Raw genomic sequence first — 19467 nt, 5'->3', positions numbered from 1 at the left:
TGGGAATTGAACTCAGGACTTCTGGAAGAGGAGCCAGTGCTCTTAATCACAGCCATCTCTCCAGTCTTCCATCTTTTTTTTTTTTTTTTTGGATTTTTTGAGACAGGGTTTCTCTGTGTAGCTTTGCGCCTTTCCTGGAACTCACTTGGTAGTCCAGGCTGGCCTCGAACTCATAGAGATCCTCCTGGCTCTGCCTCCCGAGTGCTGGGATTAAAGGCGTGCGCCACCACCGCCCGGCCCATCTTATTTTTTAAGAGAGTGTCTTCCTGAGTGTGGCCTGGAAGTTTCCAGTAAAATCCCGGAAACTAATGTCATGCCTAGCTTTCACCTGGGGGCTGTGGCTCCATACTCAGGTTCTCAGGCCTGTGCAGCAATCAGTTTACCTACTGAGCTGTCTCCCCAACCCATTTTATCAAATTTAATGTATCGATGCTTTTGAACTTCTTAGCAGACATGAATAGAAGGATATTTTACAAACTGATCGTAAGATTAGCGATAGGGCTGAGTAGTGATGGCCCAGGTTAGCTCAGCCCCAAGCACCCAGGTTAATAAAGGTAGGCCAAGGTGTGCACTTGTAATCCCTGAGCTATGGAAGAGACAGGCTTAGCAGTGGGTCTTGCTGGCCAGCCAGCCTAGTCTTGTCTCATCAAATAAGGTCAATGGCTCCCAAGGAATGCTCCCCCCATTGTCCTTGGGACTCTACTACACATATGCTTGCACACACATGAACACATGGGTACACACACCCTACACTCATGAACACACATTAGAAATACAAAGGACGTAATCTGAAAAACAAGATTGGATGACTCCTTGTGCCATGCCCATAAAGACATATCATAAAGTCGCAGTCTCAGAAAGTTGCTTACAAAACCTCGGATAGTGTTAGGTGTCTGCTTAGAGATGGGTAAATAGACCCGTGAAAGAACATAGAGAGCCCGTGAGCAGCTGTGTACAGAGAACCATTTGGTAAGGGACAGGTGACACTGCAGTGTGTGGAGAAGTTCTTAAGATAAAGGTCCGAGGGACATTTGTTACTCTATGATAGGACCACCTTCACTGTGTTCATAGAAAGCAGTCCTGGGCAGAATAAAGAGCAAATGACATGGCAGAAAAAAGTTAGCTGGTAATTCTTACAGAGTTTGTGTTTGGAGACCATCTTTTTCATCTCTGAGTATCTAGGTCAAATCTGAAAGGATGTCTAGAAATCACTCAGAAACACCAATCATGAACGGAAGAGGAGAGAGTGGATACTTTTATTTTAGGTATTGAGTGTTTTGCCTGCATATATGCGTGTCTGGATTCCATATACATAGGGGACCTTGAGAGGCCAGAAGAGGTCCCCTGCAGCTGGTGTTAGCAGTGGTTGTACGCTCCATGTGGGCGCGGGAACCAAACTTGGGTCTCTTCAAGAGCAGCAGTGCGCCAACAGCTGAGCCAGCTCTCTAGTCTGACGTTGACTGATTTTATATCATTAGAGGCGTAAGTCAAATTGTAAGCCCATTGTAATTTTAGTATTATACAGACATGAATTATTAAAATTTTACAATCCTGTCTAGATTTTGTAATTGTTTCTTAGACAAATTTCCAAATGTTTAATAATGTTTTCTATTAGTGCTAAAAGATTTACTTTTCTCACAGTCCAGGTATTTATTATTGGAATATGACATGTGCTGATTATTGAAGAAATAAGAAAATGAGATCCAGTCTGTTAAGTAATCTAAAATGAGTATCGTAGGACCTTGAGATGGCTCAGTGGTAAAGGTGCTTCCTGCTGAGGCTCGAGCTGACTGATCCCTGGTTCCAGTGTAGGAGAGACCTGACTCCTGCAAGTTGTTCCCTGACCTCCACAGACGCTACTAAGTAAATGTCATAAAGTGAGGAAGAAATGATTCTTGGATTTCCAATGATAGTGTCTTACTCTCTTTTGTTCTCTGGCAGGTCTAGGTCCAAAGAGAAGGCAGAAGGTGGGGACAGTTCCAAAGAGAAGAAGAAAGACAAAGATGACAAGGAGGATGAGAAGGAGAAGGATGCTGGGGTAGGTTCGGTGCCAGACAGTTCTGTAACGGCAGGCTTGTTTTCACAACAGAATTCTTTCTTTTCTGTTTTTTCTCTTTTGGTTTTTTGAGACCGTGCAGCCCTGGCTGTCCTGGACAGCCTGTAGACCAGGCTGGCCTTGAACTCACAGAGATTCGCTTGCCTCTGCCCCCTGAGTCCTTGGCGTGCACCACCACCCCCTGGCAATAATTATTTCTTAATGATACTATTTATCTTTATTTTTACTTTTAAGTAATTTATAACTAATATAAAATAAACAGGAAGATAAAAGTCTTGAATCCTTCTGAAAAACATTGTGTATTTATGTTATCTGTTTTTAATTAGAAAGTATGACCAATCCATGTAAATAGTACCGGATTGACCTAAAAAGTATATACAAATTTAGACTGAAGAATTTAGGCATCACCGGCAGCAGTGGCGCCCGCCTTTAATCCCTGCACGATCGAGGCCAGCCTAATCTACAGAGTGAGATCCAGGACAGGCACCAAAAGTATGCAGAGAAACCCTGTCTTGAAAAACAAAAAACCAAAAAACCAAAAAAAAGAATTTAGGCATCTAGGACCTAAATGATTTAGCTGGAAAAGCAGTTATCAGAGAAACCTGGGGCCCGAGTCTGAACAAAGAACCCGCGAGAAGGTGGGAAGAAGAGGACAGATAGCATGTTTTCTTTTGATTGTACACTCATGCTGTGGCCTATTACAGACATGAATGTGTAAATAAATGAAAAGGGTTAAGGCATACAATGGTACACTTTTCTTGCTTCCTTCTTTGCCAACGTGGGGATGTCAAAATTTATTTTCATCAATCTATAGGACATAATTGATAATGGTATGCGTGTAGTCGGACTTTCTTTGGGCCACCAGCTCACAACAACATTGAGACTTATTAATTATGAAAGCTTGGCCTTAGCTTAGGCTTTTTCCCAGCTAGCTCTTATAACTCAAATTTGTGTTCTGTCACTTGGCTTGGTTCCCTCTCCTCTGTATAGTATGTCTGACTTCTTCAGTGTCTTCACTGGTGTCCTGCTTCCCTTCCTCCCAGAGTCCTCTCTCTCTCTCCCGGAAGTCCCACCTATTCTTTCCTGCCTACCTATTGGTTTTTCAGTTTTTTATTAAACCAATCAGAAGGCCTCTTAGGCAGAGATACATCTTTTTTTTTGTTTTTGTTTTTTTTTTTTGAGAGAGGGTTTCTCCGTGTAGTTTTGGTGCCTGTCCTGAATCTCGCTCTGTAGACCAAGCTGGCCTCGAACTCACAGAGATCCATCCACCTTGCTCTGCCTCCCGAGTGCTGAGATTAAAGGCTTGCGCCACCACCGCCCGGCAACACACATCTTTACAGAATACAAAAAGATTATCCCACAACATACGTTTTTTTTTGTTTTTTTTTTTTAAATTTTGGATTATTTTATGTGTATGTCTGTGTTCCTCTAGTGTGCCTGGTGCCTGCAGAGGCCAGAATAGAGTGCCAGATCTTCAGGGACTGGAGTTAACATGGTTATGAGTTACCATGTTGGTGATGGGAATCAAATGAGTCCTCTGGAAGAGCAGCCAGTGCTCTTAACCACTGAGCCAACTCCCCAGCCCCATCTTCCAGGTTTCTTCACTAAAAGTGCTTTGTGTTCTGACTCTTCCTTCCTCTGTTTCCATCCCTCCTTTCCTCACTGTGTTTCTTTCTCAGAGTCTTGCTGTATATAGCTCAGGCTGGCCTGGAGCTAGCCCTAGCCTCCTGGGGCTACGGGTGCTAATGACCAAGTCTGGCTTTGTGATTCCCAAATATAAATGTTTTAAGTTATATTACGTTTTGTGGGACTTACACACATGGCATGCCACGACACAAGTCTCGCTAACTTCAAGAGTTATTAGTTCTCCACTTCCCCATGTGAGTTACGGGGATTGAACTGATGATTGCTTTTGGCAGCAAGTGCCTTTGTCCCCTGAGCCATCCTGTGGACCTTGCCCTAATAGAACAGGAGCATGATATAAAGATGGGTGACGACTAAACCTGATTTGCATTTTGGAATGTGTGCACACATCCATTTTTCTTTTTGAATATTTTGGAGAACTTACTTAGAAGCGCATGTGGAGTATACTTGCTAATTCTGATTTTGATTTTCCCTCCTTTTTCTTTTTGTCTTTCCCTCCCCAAAGAACTTTGACCAGAATAAACTGGAGGAAGAAATGAGAAAACGAAAAGAAAGAGTTGAAAAATGGCGAGAAGAACAGCGTAAAAAGGCCATGGAAAACATAGGGGAACTGAAAAAGGAAATTGAAGAAATGAAACAAGGGAAAAAGTGGAGTTTAGAAGATGACGATGGTATATTTGGGGTGCAGGGGACGCTTTTTTCAAACATTGTGGCGAATAAGCAGAATGTTGTATTTACATTTTAGCATTTTCGCCCGTACCCGGTCGAACTGAGGGTCAGTCTTCGGGCGTGTTTATCAGGCGCTCCAGCACCGAGCTACTTCCCTGGTTGCACTTGAATCAGTTCAGGGTAGAATGTGAAGTGCAGTTCTTCACCGCACGTTCAGTGCTGATAGCCCTCACCACTGTCCTTTCCAGAGCTTTCTTCATCCCAGGTGGAAACTTCACCCATTGACGAGCTCACCGTCCGCCTCCACCAGCCCTTGTACCTTACTCTGCTTTCTGTCCCGGAGAATCTGCCCATGTTCCTCACATTGCAGCCATACTGTTGGTGTCTTCTTGTGTCTGGCTGTTTAGTTTAGCATGCTGTCTTGAAGGTTCATTCATATTGTAGCATGCTCTACTTTCTTTTACATGGCTGAGTAATAACCCAGTATATGTACATGACTGAACTCTGCCTCCCAAGTGCTGGAATTAAAGGAGTGGGCCATTATGCCTGGAAATGCTTTGTTTTCCTGTTTAAGACAGGGTTCTTTTTTCTAACCTAGGCAGGCCTTGAGTTTGTGATTTTCCTACTTCAGTCTCCCAAACATCGGGATTATGGCTTGTGCTACTGTGCCCAGTTTATGCCATGTTTTATCATCTACTCACTTGCTATTAGCTATTTGAGTTGTTTCTGCCATCTGTTTTTTATTGTGACTAATGCTCCCGTGAGCATTAGTATGCACAGAAATATTTGAGTTTGTTTACAACTTCTTCTTTTTCTGTTTGTTTGTTTGTTGTTTTTTTTTTTTGGTAAATCTATGTACTTAGAAGTAGATTTGCTGGATTCATGCTAAGATTCTTGTAGTTTTAGATATAGGGTCTCACTGTGCTGTCTAAGCTTGCCAGGAGTTTCTGCACTCAAGTGACTCTTCCCTTAACTCTCTGAGTAGTTGGGACTGTAGGCGTAAGCCACTGTGCCTGGCCATATGGAGATTGTCCAAGGCCTCCTTCAATGGATGCTATCTCCTACGAATCACTGATCTGACTTGAGAGCACACAGTTGTGCACTTATGGAGTTAGCAGATGGAGCTAGTGCATTTGCTGCCCCTGTAACTGTTCATGAGAGTCAGCGCCCCCTGGTGGTTCCCCATCATCCAGAATTCCAGCTCCAGGGATTCAGCCCCCTCTTCTGATCTTCACAGCACCAAGGCACACACGTGCACATACACGTTCGTCTTTAAAGAGATAAACACATCTCTAACTGTGTATGATTTAGGAGAGAAATACTTTCCTCCTGTTGCATGTTGTGCTTCTGAGCCTTGAACCCAGGGCTGAGCACGTGCCATCAGAGCACTGCCTTACACTCCAGCCCATCCCATTTCTGATTTTAGTGAGTGAAGATTGGGATATCTTACAGAAAATAGAGTTTTGATCCATTTTCGGTGACAGTTCCTTTCTCAGTTAGGATTTCTATTGCTGTGAAGAGACACCGTGACCACGGCGTCTTTTTTTTTGGGGGGGGGGGGGTGTTTCGAGAAGGTTTCTCTGTATTTTTGGTGCCTGTCCTGGATCTCGCTCTGTAGACCAGGCTGGCCTCGAACTCACAGAGATCTACCTGCCTCTGCTTCCTGAGTGCTGGGATTAAAAGCATGTACCACCTCCTGGCTTATTTATTTACTTATTTTTTGGTTTTCTTTTACCCCTTTTAAGTGATTTATTAGTATTTTTTGGCTCACTGCTACTTAACAGTAATTCATGCATTATTAGAAATGTAAGACCTTCCATATGTGAGCACTTGGGCTGTACCTAGGAGCGAATTATAATCCAGAAGCGGGACATTGGCACAGTGGAAAAAAAAAATTGATGGAAGTCATAGAATGGATATGGCATGTCTTCTCTTTAAAAAAATAATTGTAAAATTATTTGTGCTTGTGTGTGACTGCATTCACATGCTTACATACACACATGCAGAGGTCCGAGAATGGGCTCCAGGAGTCATTTCTCCTTCCGCCATGTGGGGTGTGGGTTGACCTGGTTGCCAGGCTTGTGCAGCAAGAGCCTTTACCCCCTGAACCATCTCTCTGGCTTCTGTTTCCTGTGGTCAAAGAAAATACATTGTGCTCTTTTAGACGATGAAGACGACCCTGCAGAAGCCGAAAAGGAAGGGAATGAAATGGAGGGTGAGGAGTTGGACCCATTAGATGCCTACATGGAAGAAGTGAAAGAAGAAGTGAAGAAGTTTAACATGCGGAGCGTGAAAGGCGCAGGAAATGAAAAGGTGTGTGGCTAGCTGCCTGGAGAGCCGGCCTTTGTCACTCTTGTCGCTCTGTTGACCTCAGCTCTAAGAAGTTAGTGGGGTCCCAGCGCTCACTTGGGAGACATACTCAGAGGCAGGTGGATCTCTGCAAGTTCAAGGTCAGCCTGGTCTATATAGTGAGTTCCAGGACAGCCAGGACTACACAGAAAAACCCTGTCTTGAAAAACAAACAACAAAAAAAACAAGTTTGTGGGGGTTTTTATGTTAAGTGATCATGAAGTGAAAAAGTAGGCTGTATTGCTGGGGTGGTATCACACTTCTTTAATCGCAGCACTTGGAAGTTAGAGACAGGCAGATCTGTGTGAGTTTGAGGCCAGCCTGGTCTACAAAGGGAGTTCCAAGACAACCAGGGCTACACAGAGAAACCCTGTCTCAAAAAACCAAAAACTGAAAACAAATTGTTGTATAAACTTACATGTTATGCAGTCAGTTCTGTGTATGTGAGTGTATCTGAACTGTTGTGCAGACACATTGAAAAGTTCACACAAAACAAAAGCAAAGCTTTCTTGGTCTTCCTAAAACTTAAACCGGTTTGTTAGTTTCAGTTACATTTTGTGGGGTTTAATGTTGTCTTATATCTGCTGTCCACATATTTTAAACTTTGTTTTTTGTTTTACTTTTGCAAAATATTTTAATACTTCTTTTTTTATTTTAGAAGTCTGGGCCAACAGTCACAAAAGTTGTCACTGTGGTAACAACCAAAAAAGCAGTAGTAGATGCTGATAAGAAGAAGGGAGAGCTGATGGAGAATGACCAGGATGCCATGGAGGTGATTCCTCATTTGGACTTGGTTTATGATCGTGTCCTAGGAGCATTTATTGCAAAGCATTCATGTTGGCGTGCTTTGTAGTTAGTCACACAAACCATTATTGGGGCAAATTCTTGCTCCTCTCAGTAGTATAGTAGTAGTATGGCTGTGCTGTGTCCTACTTTTCTGTTATGCTTTATCGGCTCATCTCAGGCATAGAACAACAAGAAAAGGGAAGCAATAAAATGAATGATATTTCTTCCCACTATATAGTGTAAAGGTCTAGATAATGAAAGCAATAAGAAAACTTTCATGATATTTCTCAGAGTCATATGAGGTTTGTGTTACTATTAAAACTTTGAATAAAGAAAAAGAGAAATTAAGTTGAAAAATTTTTAAGGCGTTGATTTATCTATGTTCAAAATTATGGACATTCTTACCTGAGATTTTTAGGTTATGCAATCTTAATTTTCCTGGAGTGGCAGGGAAACCTTGTAGATCAGTGTGTCATAGATTGCATGCGAAGTGCCTCAGAGCGGTTCCTGAGTGGGGGGCTCTAAGAGAAGGGGGCTCTAAGGGAGGGGGCTTTGACAGCCGGGAGTCTTATCCTCTGGCAGGGGAAATGAATAATGACTTTGCTTTTCTTCCTGGAAATTTAAGTATTCTTCAGAGGAGGAGGAAGTTGATCTTCAGACGGCCCTCACAGGCTACCAGACAAAACAGAGAAAACTTCTAGAACCAGTTGATCATGGAAAAATTGAATATGAACCATTCAGAAAAAATTTTTATGTTGAAGTTCCAGAACTGGCAAAAATGTCTCAGGAGGGTAAGCTGCTTCTGTTTGCTTGGTTATTTTGTGGTGGACTTGGGGGTGCCCTCCACTCCTCAGGGGCAGTGTACGTAGGCCTGGGAGTTGGGAGATGTTTCAGGAAGTATTTTTTAAAAGAACAAAATGGATTTATTCACGTAGTTGATGTTCTTACAGCTGAAAGTACTGTTCATGTCAGATTCAAAAGAAATGTTTCTGTTGGCCTTGTTGGTGTGTGAGACAGTTGGTGACTAACAGCCATCAGTCACTGTTGGTTAAGTAAAGGCATCTGTGCGACTCAGGCAGCAGGTGGTTGTGTTGCCAGGCATTCCTTATTTTGTTGCAGTTGAAGAAAATGTGAAAGCCAAAGTGTTGTACTTGGAGTATTTCCCATTATTCGTGATTTACTGCAGCAGTAATTCCTCTGTCTCTCTGAAGTCTAGTGTTTCTCTTGTAGTTCAGCGATGGGGTTTTATTAGATAGCTCTTAAAGAGAGGTGAGGATGTTTGACCTTTGACTGCCGAGTGAACGGAGGTAGATGGTACCAGTAGAAGAGCTTCTAACGGGGCTTTGTTTTCCAGAGGTGAATGTGTTTCGATTGGAGATGGAGGGCATTACAGTTAAAGGAAAAGGTTGTCCCAAACCAATTAAATCATGGGTCCAGTGTGGAATTTCCATGAAGATATTAAATTCCCTCAAAAAGTAAGTAGTTGATGGTTATGTACATTTTTCAGTGTCCTGCTAGCCCTTTCACACAAATATTTCTGGATTTCAATTATGTGCATAACTGAAAATTGTTTTCTTAGGTGAAGGGACCCATCCTAGGTAGTTGAGCATGCTAGGGAAGTATCCCACCACTGAGCTGCATCTTAGTCCCAGTCCTTTTTTAAGGAATTTGTAAATGTTTTTAATGAACTATAATGTAAACGTGGAGTTGACCATTTGGAATATACAATCCAGTGGTATGTTTATGGATTTGTGCAGCTATCTATTGTAGAACATTTTCACCACTCTGTAGACTCCCCTGTCCTTTATCAGTCTTCTCCCATCTCCTCCACCCTGGGCAACCAGAAGTGCACTTTCCACATCTGTAGTTCGGCCCCACTGGACAGTATCCAGGTAGAATTATATAGTGTGTCCTCTTCTCTGACTACTTTTTTTTTTTTTTTTTTTTTTTTTTTGGTTTTTCGAGACAGGGTTTCTCTGTGTAGCTTTGCGCCTTTCCTGGAACTCACTTGGTAGTCCAGGCTGGCCTCGAACTCACAGAGATCCGCCTGGCTCTGCCTCCCGAGTGCTGGGATTAAAGGCGTGCGCCACCACCGCCCGGCTCTGACTACTTTTTATCTCTTGGTAAAATCACTGTTTTCAGAGTTCCACGTTGTGGAATTTCTTAGTGCTTCATTCTTTTCATTGTCAATTTTTTAAAAAACCATTTATTTATTTTAAAAATGTTTATTTATGCTTTTTTCCCCCCCAAGATAGTCTATGGAGCCCTGGCTGCTCTTGAACTCACTGTGTAAACCAGGCTGTCCTGGAACTCACTCTGTAGACCAGGCTGGCCTTGAACTCACAGATGCTCTGCCTCTGCCTCCTCAGTGCTGCGATTAAAGGTGTGCACCATCATGCTGGGCTTTTAAATATTATTTTCATTTGTTTATTCCATGTATTTTATTTTGTGCCTGCATGCATGCTTGCTTGAGCACATGCACCATGGCATGTGCGTGGGTGGAGGTTAGAGGCTAACTCTGGGGAGTCTAATTCATCTTACCACCTGTGGGTTCCAGGTGTCTACTCAGGTTATCTGGCCTGTATGCAAGTACTCATTAAGCCATCTGCTAGCCCTTGGCTTTTTCTGCTCTCCACCCAATAATATTTTATCAGGTGGATATATCACATTTAGAAGAGGTGATGTTAATGCTCAGGGGACTTAATGCTCATGATTCTTATATTGTGTTCTTTTTGTTTCTTTTTAAGGCATGGCTATGAGAAGCCCACACCAATCCAGACTCAAGCAATTCCTGCTATAATGTCTGGACGAGATTTGATTGGCATTGCCAAGACAGGAAGTGGAAAAACCATTGCCTTTCTTTTGCCCATGTTTAGACACATCATGGATCAGAGATCATTAGAAGAAGGAGAGGGGCCAATAGGTACACGTCTTCTCACCATGTGATTCTTAGATGTGCTTGTTGTAACATGAGAAAGACCTGATTCTTTAAGTTATTAATTATGATGATAAAGATGTCTTTATCTGCATTTCCTTTATCAATATGGCAGTTTGGGGCTGATTTCCCCTTATCAGCAGGTGGAATGAGAATCTTCAGAGCTCTGGAGTGACATCTAAGAAGTACAAAAATAAGGCTGGCACAGCTCAGTTTTAAAGCTCTGACCTGGCAGGTAGACCCCTCATGCATCTCTCTTTATTTATGTTGAGGTGTGTTCTCAGCCCAGTATCAGTGCATTATAAACTCAGTATAGGAGAAAGAGAAATGTAATTTCTAGGTGTCTTTTAAGGTGATAGTGCCAGTGTTTCATATAGAGTAAGTCTTCAAATTCAGACTTCTCATTTTCGCAGTTAGTGTTTGAATATTTGATTGGGGAAACTCTTCAGTTCTTTTTGTGCAGATACAGGCATGGTGTACTGTCTGTGGCTCTCAGAGTGAAGTGCTCCTGGGAAGCAGCTGTGTGGCCTCTGCAGCACAGGGGTCACTTGATTCCCTTTGTCCTGGGATTTGCTGTTGGAAACTGTTCTGTTCCAGGGTTTTTCTGAGGTTTAAGTATGGTGTTGAACTCTGATTTTCTTGTAGCACATTCTTAAGAGTCTATTTGCCCTTTACCTTGGTTTCTGCCATTACTAAGTTTTTGAAATACAATTTTCAGACTTCCATAAAGACAAACAAATTTGACTGAGACAAGCCATCCTGCAGAGGTCAACTTTAGCGTTTTAAAGTGTCTTCTAAAGGGTTTTCGGGTTAGGCTTTGACATATTTATCTTTTCAGCTGTCATCATGACTCCAACTCGAGAACTGGCTTTACAAATCACTAAGGAATGTAAGAAGTTTTCCAAGACCTTGGGACTCAGAGTGGTCTGTGTGTATGGAGGGACAGGAATCAGCGAGCAGGTAGTTAGAATAAAGTACTCAGCCCTTCTGTGTTTTTCAGATTGAATGTTCCAGTGAGTTAAGTAATTCTTTCATTTTAGTGTTTGGATGTAGGTGATTGCCTTTAAAATCTTCAAGGGTATTTGGTGTGAAATAATTATAAGATTGAATGAGGTGCTTGTGGTGTGCCTGTATTCCTAGCATTAAGAAAACTGAGGAAGAGCCGGGCGGTGGTGGCGCACGCCTTTAATCCCAGCACTCGGGAGGCAGAGCCAGGCGGATCTCTGTGAGTTCGAGGCCAGCCTGGGCTACCAAGTGAGTTCCAGGAAAGGCGCAAAGCTACACAAGGAAACCCTGTCTCGAAAAACCAAAAAAAAAAAACTGAGGAAGAAAGATTGCTGGCTTGAGGCCTTAGAACTACACAGAAAGACCCTGTCTTTAGAAGAAGGGTGGTGTGTGTGTGTGTGTGTGTGTGTGTGTGTGTGTGTGTGTGTGTGTGAGAGAGAGAGAGAGAGAGAGAGAGAGAGATACCTGTGATCCCAGAACTCAGCAGAGGCAGGAGGATCACTGCAAGTTTGAAACTGGCTTTGTATACATAGCAAGTTCCAGGCCAGCCAGATATATGTGGCAAGACCCTTTCTTTATATCTCTGGCTCCTAAGAATGATTGATGTCATGCAGGAAGCATATGTTCTGTAGAGACTAGGCATAACATGGCTGTAGTTAATGTCGTTATATATTTAAATCTTGTTAACAGAGTAGATCTTAAACATTCTTTCCAAAAAAGACAAAAATGGAATACTCTGTGATAAAATACGTAAATATGTAACTTGATTGTGTTAATAATTTTGCCGACTGTGTATATCAGAATACATCATTTGTGTTTCTAAAACCTATTCTTTTTGGTATGTGCTGAGGATTATTGAACCAAGGGCTCCATGAATGCTACATGGGGAGTTCTGTTACCACTGAGCTACAGTCCTCTGGCTCCTAATACATACACTTCATTGTTAATTATTTCTCAGAAAACCTGAGTGAATATCAGAAAACAAAAAAAACATGTCTGATACAGAATTTTGAAGTCTTTGTGTGTGTGTGTGTGTGTGTGTGTGTGTGTGTGTGTGTGTGTGTGTGGCGCGGGGTGGGGTGGGGAGTTAAGACAGGGTTTCTTTGTGTAGCCTTGGCTGTTAGCTCTGTAGACCAGGCTAGCTTTGAACTCACATAGATCTATCTGCCTCTGCCTCTGAAGTGCTGGGTTAAAGGTGTGCACCACCACCACCACCAGGCTTGAAGTGGTTCTTAGCATTGGCATGCCCTCCTGCCTGAGATGGCAGGTCTGCTTTTTCATTTTATAAGTGAAGAGTTATGCAGAATGATTAAATAAATTGACCAATTAGATTAATTAGAGCTGGAGTTTGACTCGGGACATGGTCCTGTGATTCCCAGACCAGCAATTACTGCCTCTGACCCATGCTAGATTCTTTAGAAGGTGCTAACTAATGTTATGTGTTAGTGCAAGACTTTCATCTTCATTCATAATGATATGTAGCAAGATTTAAGCAAACTTTTACTGCCTTTGATTTAGCGTTTTCTCAAGAGAGGGTGTCTCTGTTATGTAGCCCTGGCTGTCCTAGAAGTCGATCTATAGCCCAGGCTGGTCTTGAATTCAGAGATCTCTCTGACTGCCTCCTGAGTGCTGGGGTTAAAGGTGTGCATCACCAAGCTTAGCAAGAAAACTTATTTCAGAAATAGTGTTGTAAAAACATGCCTTGGGAATGTTTCACTTTTTTGCTCTTTTAAATACTTGAACTGCTCATTTTTGCCATTTTATTTGACTATACAGCCTATAATAAGAAATACATTTATAAAAAAATTTTTTTTCGGGCTGGAGAGATGGCTCAGAGGTTAAGAGCACTGACTGCTCTTCCAGAGATCCTGAGTTCAATTCCCAGCAACCACATGGTGGCTCACAACCATCTGTAACGAGATCTGGTGCCTTCTTCTGGCCTGTAGTCATACATGCTGTATACATAATAAATAAATAAATTTTTAAAAAAAAATTTTTTTTTCTTTTGATGTTTTTTGAGACAGGGTTTCTCTGTGTAGCTCTGGCTGTCTTGGAACTCACTCTGTAGACCAGGCTGGCATCGAACTCACAGAGATCTGCCTGTCTCTGCCTCCCAAGTGCTGGGACTAAAGGTGTGTGCCACCACTGCCTAGCTATAAAACAAATTGTGTGTATTTGTTTGTGACAGGATCTCAGGTTGCCCAGGATGACCTTGATTTCCTGACCTTTCTCTTCCTGTCTTCCAAGTGCTGCTCTTGTATGCCTGTGCCAGCACATCTGGCAGGAAACAGTTTTGAAAGCATTGATAACAGGAACATCTTAGAGCCTTTGCAGTGAGAGTGAGGTGGCTTCTGCCACATGCACTTCAAGTTCCCACCAGACGGGCAGGTGGATGATGCTGCCAGGCTCACCTGAGCTTTGAGATCAGACACGCATCTCAGCTCTCTCATAGAAGACACAGGGAACACAATACCACCACAGTCAAAGCGTTAACAGAGGAGTCTGTGGGTGACTGTGTGCTCTCTGTCAGTACAGCCTTGCTTCTACAGGAAAGCAACTAGTATACCTTTTTTTTTTCAGTTTATTTTTTTTAAATCACATTGTGTGTGTGTGTGTGTGTGTCTGTGTTTGAGCTTGCTTGTGTATGTTAGTCCATGTGCACATACCATAGCACATGTGATATAGTCAGAAGACAATGTGTAGAAGTCAGTTTTCTCCTTTTACCATGTGGGATCTAGGCATTGACTTATCTTGTCAGACTCGCAGCAAGCACCTTTACCACAGCGCATCGTGCTAGCCCTATACTATACTTTCTTCAATACTTAAAACACATGAGAAACAGTATGTCATGTGGAATATTTGCCACAGAAGAACAAACTCTTGCTGGTACCTTTAACTATAGGAGATGACTTTCAGGCCAGCATTCCAGAGGTGCAGTTGCTTTAGGGTTGGAGAGATGGCTCAGTGGTTTAGAGCACTGTCTGCTCTTCTAGAGGACTTGGATTTGATCCCAGTGACTCCAGAGTGACTCACAACCATCTATAACTCCAGTTCCAGGAAGAGCCAGTGCCCTCTCTGGCCTCTGCAGGCATTGTGTGTATGTGGTGCATAGACGTGTGTGCAGGTAAAACACCCAGATACATAAAACAGAGGGTGAAAGGGAAGAGAATGACCTAGTGCATGCGTACAGTATAACCTGATGCACACACATGTTTGTTTAGAGCTCAGGCAAAGGTTACCATGTCCAGTGTGCTTTCATTGTGTGTTCTGTTTGTAAAGCTGCTGGCTGTAGCTTAGAACACTGATGTCATGGTTTCCTAAATTTGGAAAGCATTGATGTTTGTGTTAGAATATGTATTTTATTGCTTATTCTGACCTTCCTTTCTTGGTTTTTGAGCAATAGTTGCAAACTAAAATTTGTGAAATTGTTTGGTTTCATTAACTTTCTGACCCTGGTTGTCATCCTGCTGCTCCCTGCCCTTCAGTGCTTAGCAGCCCAAGGGTCACATGCCAGCCTCCAGTCTTCTATTCAGACTGTCTTACCTGCTAGAGCCACGAGTGGGCCAGATGCTGTTTTCACATCTGTTCAGGAGCTAGTGATGACTATACTATGAAATCTCACCCTGTTTCATTAGATTGCTGAGCTGAAAAGAGGTGCTGAAATTATTGTCTGCACACCTGGTCGGATGATTGACATGTTAGCCGCCAACAGTGGTAAGTCACACGCGTATTTATTGTTTTCTTTCCTTTTTGAACTTGACACATTGTTATTAAAGCAGCCATGAGAAACCAACAAAGGGTTTCTATGTTTCTTCTTAAAGCTGTAATATCTTAAAATGTGAATTGTAACAATTGTAATTGTTGAAAGTATTAATACGTTTTTGGCAGTTCAATTTCTTTTCACAACTAACTCCATAGGACCTTATTAGCATTTAACTTGACTTTTTTTTTGGGGGGGGTGCTTATCTTTGCTTTTAAAAAGGTGGCATCATAGTCCTTTTATTATAAAATTCTCAACAGGAGCTAGTATTTTATAATAATAGACAAATTAAGTTATTGCAGCTTCAAGAAATGTGTCTTTTGTAAATACTGCATGCTTTTAGCTCAGATGTTATGCTTTGTTAAAATATTCCCTATCAAAACTGATACTAAACTGTTGACATTATTTAACTTCTGTGGAGAAAGGCCCTTGAGGATTTATAGACCTGGCCTTCTGAGACGTTAACCGTCAAAGGTAGGTGACTTAATGCTGTTTCCAACCTTGCGAGACTTGGCGGCTGGAGATGTTAGGGTGAACACTCTGTTTAGTTTTTGAAGAAAGGGCTTTTTAGAGATTTCCATCACAGCAGTCAGACTGTATGTAACTGAGTTACATTCTGAGTTAGAATCCAAGAAGTGCATGTTTGTCCTAGGGTTCCGCCTGGAACTTGGGGAAACCTGACTATCCGCCAGGGTGTCTGAGGCCTTGCGCTTGCGTAGCCGGTGAAGGTTTGGGATGAGTGCTGACTCTGGGACTCCTTGTTTTTTCTCACTGTTGTGTTAATTAAACATCCTGGAAACCATCTTGATTAATTTTACCTTTTTCCTTTATTTGTCTTTTTCATTATCTTTTAATAACTATACATATTTTTGCCAGGTGGTTGGCTCTGCAGTTGATAGCAATGTTTACTGATCTTTGAGAAAGGATTTTCTGTATTTTGAGTTTTTAACTGGTTAAGAAGCCAGGGCTATTTCTTTAAATCAGTGGCAGCAATTAATAATTTAGTGTGTATCTTTGTGTAGAAAAGTATATTTATATGTAATGCATTTATTATTTAAAGTTTGTGTAATATACTGTTACCCAGTGATTTTGAGCAGTTTATTAGCGGTTTACCGTGCCCGTCTAAGGCATTTGCTTCTAACTCTATGGTAGTAGCTGTAAAGTGAGGGGTTTTCTGCCTCTGAGGTAGTTAGCACTGGAACTGCTTTCCACACATGCGCTGTAATCTCTAATATGTTTTTTTCTAGGTGATGCTGTCAGATAATGGCTGATGTGGCTCGATGCTTCATCTCAGTCTTAGTTTTATGATGTGTTTTGGAGAGGGCTGTTTTCTGAATTTTACAGGTTCTTCAGGCCCTATGATGGTATGCAAGAGACGAGTTTGACAAAATAAAGGGCCTCATATACCCACTGTCAGAAAGTACTTGCCACTAGATTAAGACTTTTCGACCAAAGTTTCTTTTCACTGTTTAAAGAAACCTAACCTACCCCTCTGCTTAAGTCAGGCATTTTAGTTCCCTTTATGGTTTTTTAAAAGTTCTTGGTTGTCATCATGAATTGTGACTGATAGTTAGTTTTCTTTTTGTCTTTCTTTTCCTCTCTCTTTAGGTCGGGTCACAAACCTTCGAAGAGTGACTTATGTAGTTTTAGATGAAGCAGACAGAATGTTTGACATGGGTTTCGAACCACAGGTAATAATTGAATTTCTTTGTAATTTTAAAGGTTTATTCTACTTTTAATTGTGTGTATGGTGTGTGTCCATGTGGTTTGTGCGCATGAATGCAGGTGCCTGCAGAAGCTAGAAGTATCAGATCATCCTGGAGCTGGAAATAAGTGATTGTGAGCTGTTCCGTGTGGGTGCTGAGTAGGTACCTGGAACTGGACTTGGGTCCTCTCTAAGAGCCATCTCTCCAGCCCCTTATTAAGGTTCTTAAGTTTTTGGAATATAAAGAGGATTTTGTAATTGTTGTAAGAATGAAATGTTTGTATGGTCTTGAAATTCATACTCTGTGTTGCCTGGTATTAACAGTGTGTTGGCAACATGGGGAATTGAAGTAAATATTTATGTTTCAGATTAAATTCTTAAAACTTGCGTGGTTTTTGTTCTGACATTCCTCAACAATCTCAAAGGTCATTGGGCAGGCTGGATTTAGAGTACTGATGATAAGAGTACTAGAATCTCTTGGTATTTTGGCTGATCATGGTGGTGCATGCCTATAATCCCAGTACTTGGGAGGCAGAGGCAGGAGGATCTGCCTAGTGAATTCCAAGTCAGCCAGGGCTGTGTAGAGACCCTGTCTCAAAAGCAGAGCCAGGCAAAGCAGTGTAAGTTGTGAGTGTGCTCTCAGGATGCATATGCTTCTAGGGTGCATGGTGAAATCCTGTCTCAGCAAAGAGATGGAGTGGCTATGGGAAGGTATAGCAGAAGCATAGTGGTTAGCTTTTTCCTCTAGTTCATATCCTCCAAAGAGACATTGCCTGCCATATAGTACCATTGTATTTAGATTTAGAAACTGAATTATTATTATCATTATTAATTTTGTTATTATTTTAAGATTTACTTATTATGTATACAGTGTTCTGCTTGCGTGTATGCCTGCAGGCCAGGAGAGGGCACCAGATCTCATTGTAGATGGTTGTGAGTTGGTTGCTGGGAATTGAACTCAGGACCTCTGAAAGAATAGCCAGTGCCCTTAACCACTGAGCCATCTCTCCAGCCCTATTTTTTTGGTTTTTTGAGACAGGGTTTCACTGTGTAGCCTTGGTTATCCTGAAACGCGCTGGCCTCGAACTCACAGAGATTTGCCTGCCTCCCCCCCCCCCCCCCCCCCCCCGCCCCCCGCCCCCATTAAAGGTGTGTGCCATCAACACCTGGCTAGAAACTGAATTCTAAATGAGATATGAGTAGGTGGTCCTAAAAAAAACAGGACTATGGAATACTTAAACCATCTGACAAACAGTTAAAGAAATGCAGACTAGTTAACTTGGAGCAGAGCACTTACTGTCATAGTCTTATGGTCTTGTTGACTAGAACTGGAACCAAATGGGAAGCCAAAAGGAAACTGAACTGAATTTAACAGGAAGGGCTGAACAAGCTTTGTTTCAAGGTAAAACTGGTTGCTTTGTCAGTGAGGGGCAGAATTGAGTAGTGTTTTCTCCCCCCAATATTTATATATTTATTTTGCAAATGGGTGTATGTGTGTATGGAGAAGGGGTGTCCCACAGCACAGTTGTGAAAGTCAGGTGACAACTTTGGGGGTCAGTTCTTTCCTTCCATGATGTGGAACCCAGGAATTGAACTCAGGCAGTCAGGATTGTTGACAAGTTCCTTAATCTACTGAGCCAATGTTATTTTTTCTTTTCCTGTTTTAAAAATTATTACCAGCCGGGCGGTGGTGGCGCACGCCTTTAATCCCAGCACTCGGGAGGCAGAGCCAGGCGGATCTCTGTGAGTTCGAGGCCAGCCTGGTCTCCAAAGCGAGTTCCAGGAAAGGCGCAAAGCTACACAGAGAAACCCTGTCTCGAAAAAACAAAAACAAAACAAAACAAAAAAAAATTATTACTAAAACCCGTTTGGGAGGAAAATTAGAGGGAGTGATGCTTTTTGTGAACTTTATTGGTTAAAAACACACAGTAAATAGGTCTTCAGTGCCATGGGTACTATTTGGATATTGATCAGTTACTGTGACTAATACAACTTGAGGAAGGGAGAGTTTATATTTTGGCCTCTATGATGGCTCTGTTTGGATAGGAGTAAGAAGGCAATAGTGTGCTTGTAGGCAGAAGTCTATACTAAGAAGATAATGAAAATTGAGAATTAAAGCACATCACTGAACGTACATCTTTCACTTAACTAAGTTGTTTAATGACATAGATGTTAGGTGTGGACTCTCCTTTTCCATGTATTTACACAAATTGCCTTAAACTTAAAACTTCCAGGGTAAAGAATGAGCTTTTCGGGATGGGGAGATAGTGTGGTCAGTAAAATGCTTGTAAGAACCTGAGCTTAGTTCCCAGAATGCACACATAACATGAAGTCAGGTCGGGTGATGCACTTTGAACCCCGATACTCGGCAGTGGAGACAGAATCGATCCCTGGGGCTCACTGGCAAGCCACAGTGCCTACTTGGTGAGTTCTAAACTAGTGAGAGACCCTGTCTCAAGGGGAAGGAGAAAGGCGAGCAGTGCTGGGGGTGACAGTCGAGATTGTCCTCTGACTCCACGCATGTATTCTCTCGGACGTGAACACTTGTGCATTCTCTC

The 19467-nt window shown here is 42.2% G+C and overlaps 1 protein-coding gene across 1 annotated transcript in view; it reads left to right on the top strand.

Moving 5' to 3' along the window:
* The window catches only part of Ddx46 (DEAD-box helicase 46), a 54402-nt gene that overhangs the window by 12235 nt on the left and 22700 nt on the right, over positions 1 to 19467 (top strand). The window contains exons 4-13 of the mRNA XM_052727660.1: positions 1942 to 2038; positions 4206 to 4371; positions 6534 to 6682; positions 7377 to 7490; positions 8130 to 8295; positions 8859 to 8979; positions 10252 to 10427; positions 11278 to 11399; positions 15080 to 15158; positions 16813 to 16895. Of these exons, the coding sequence (XP_052583620.1) occupies positions 1942 to 2038; positions 4206 to 4371; positions 6534 to 6682; positions 7377 to 7490; positions 8130 to 8295; positions 8859 to 8979; positions 10252 to 10427; positions 11278 to 11399; positions 15080 to 15158; positions 16813 to 16895 (1273 nt within the window). The remainder of the gene's footprint in view (positions 1 to 1941; positions 2039 to 4205; positions 4372 to 6533; positions 6683 to 7376; positions 7491 to 8129; positions 8296 to 8858; positions 8980 to 10251; positions 10428 to 11277; positions 11400 to 15079; positions 15159 to 16812; positions 16896 to 19467) is intronic.

The sequence above is a fragment of the Peromyscus californicus genome, unplaced genomic scaffold (genome assembly GCF_007827085.1).
Source record: "Peromyscus californicus insignis strain IS unplaced genomic scaffold, ASM782708v3 Scaffold_8__1_contigs__length_139910024, whole genome shotgun sequence".
NCBI classification, from domain to species: domain Eukaryota; kingdom Metazoa; phylum Chordata; class Mammalia; order Rodentia; family Cricetidae; genus Peromyscus; species Peromyscus californicus.
This window is presented reverse-complemented; position numbering and strand designations above follow the sequence as displayed.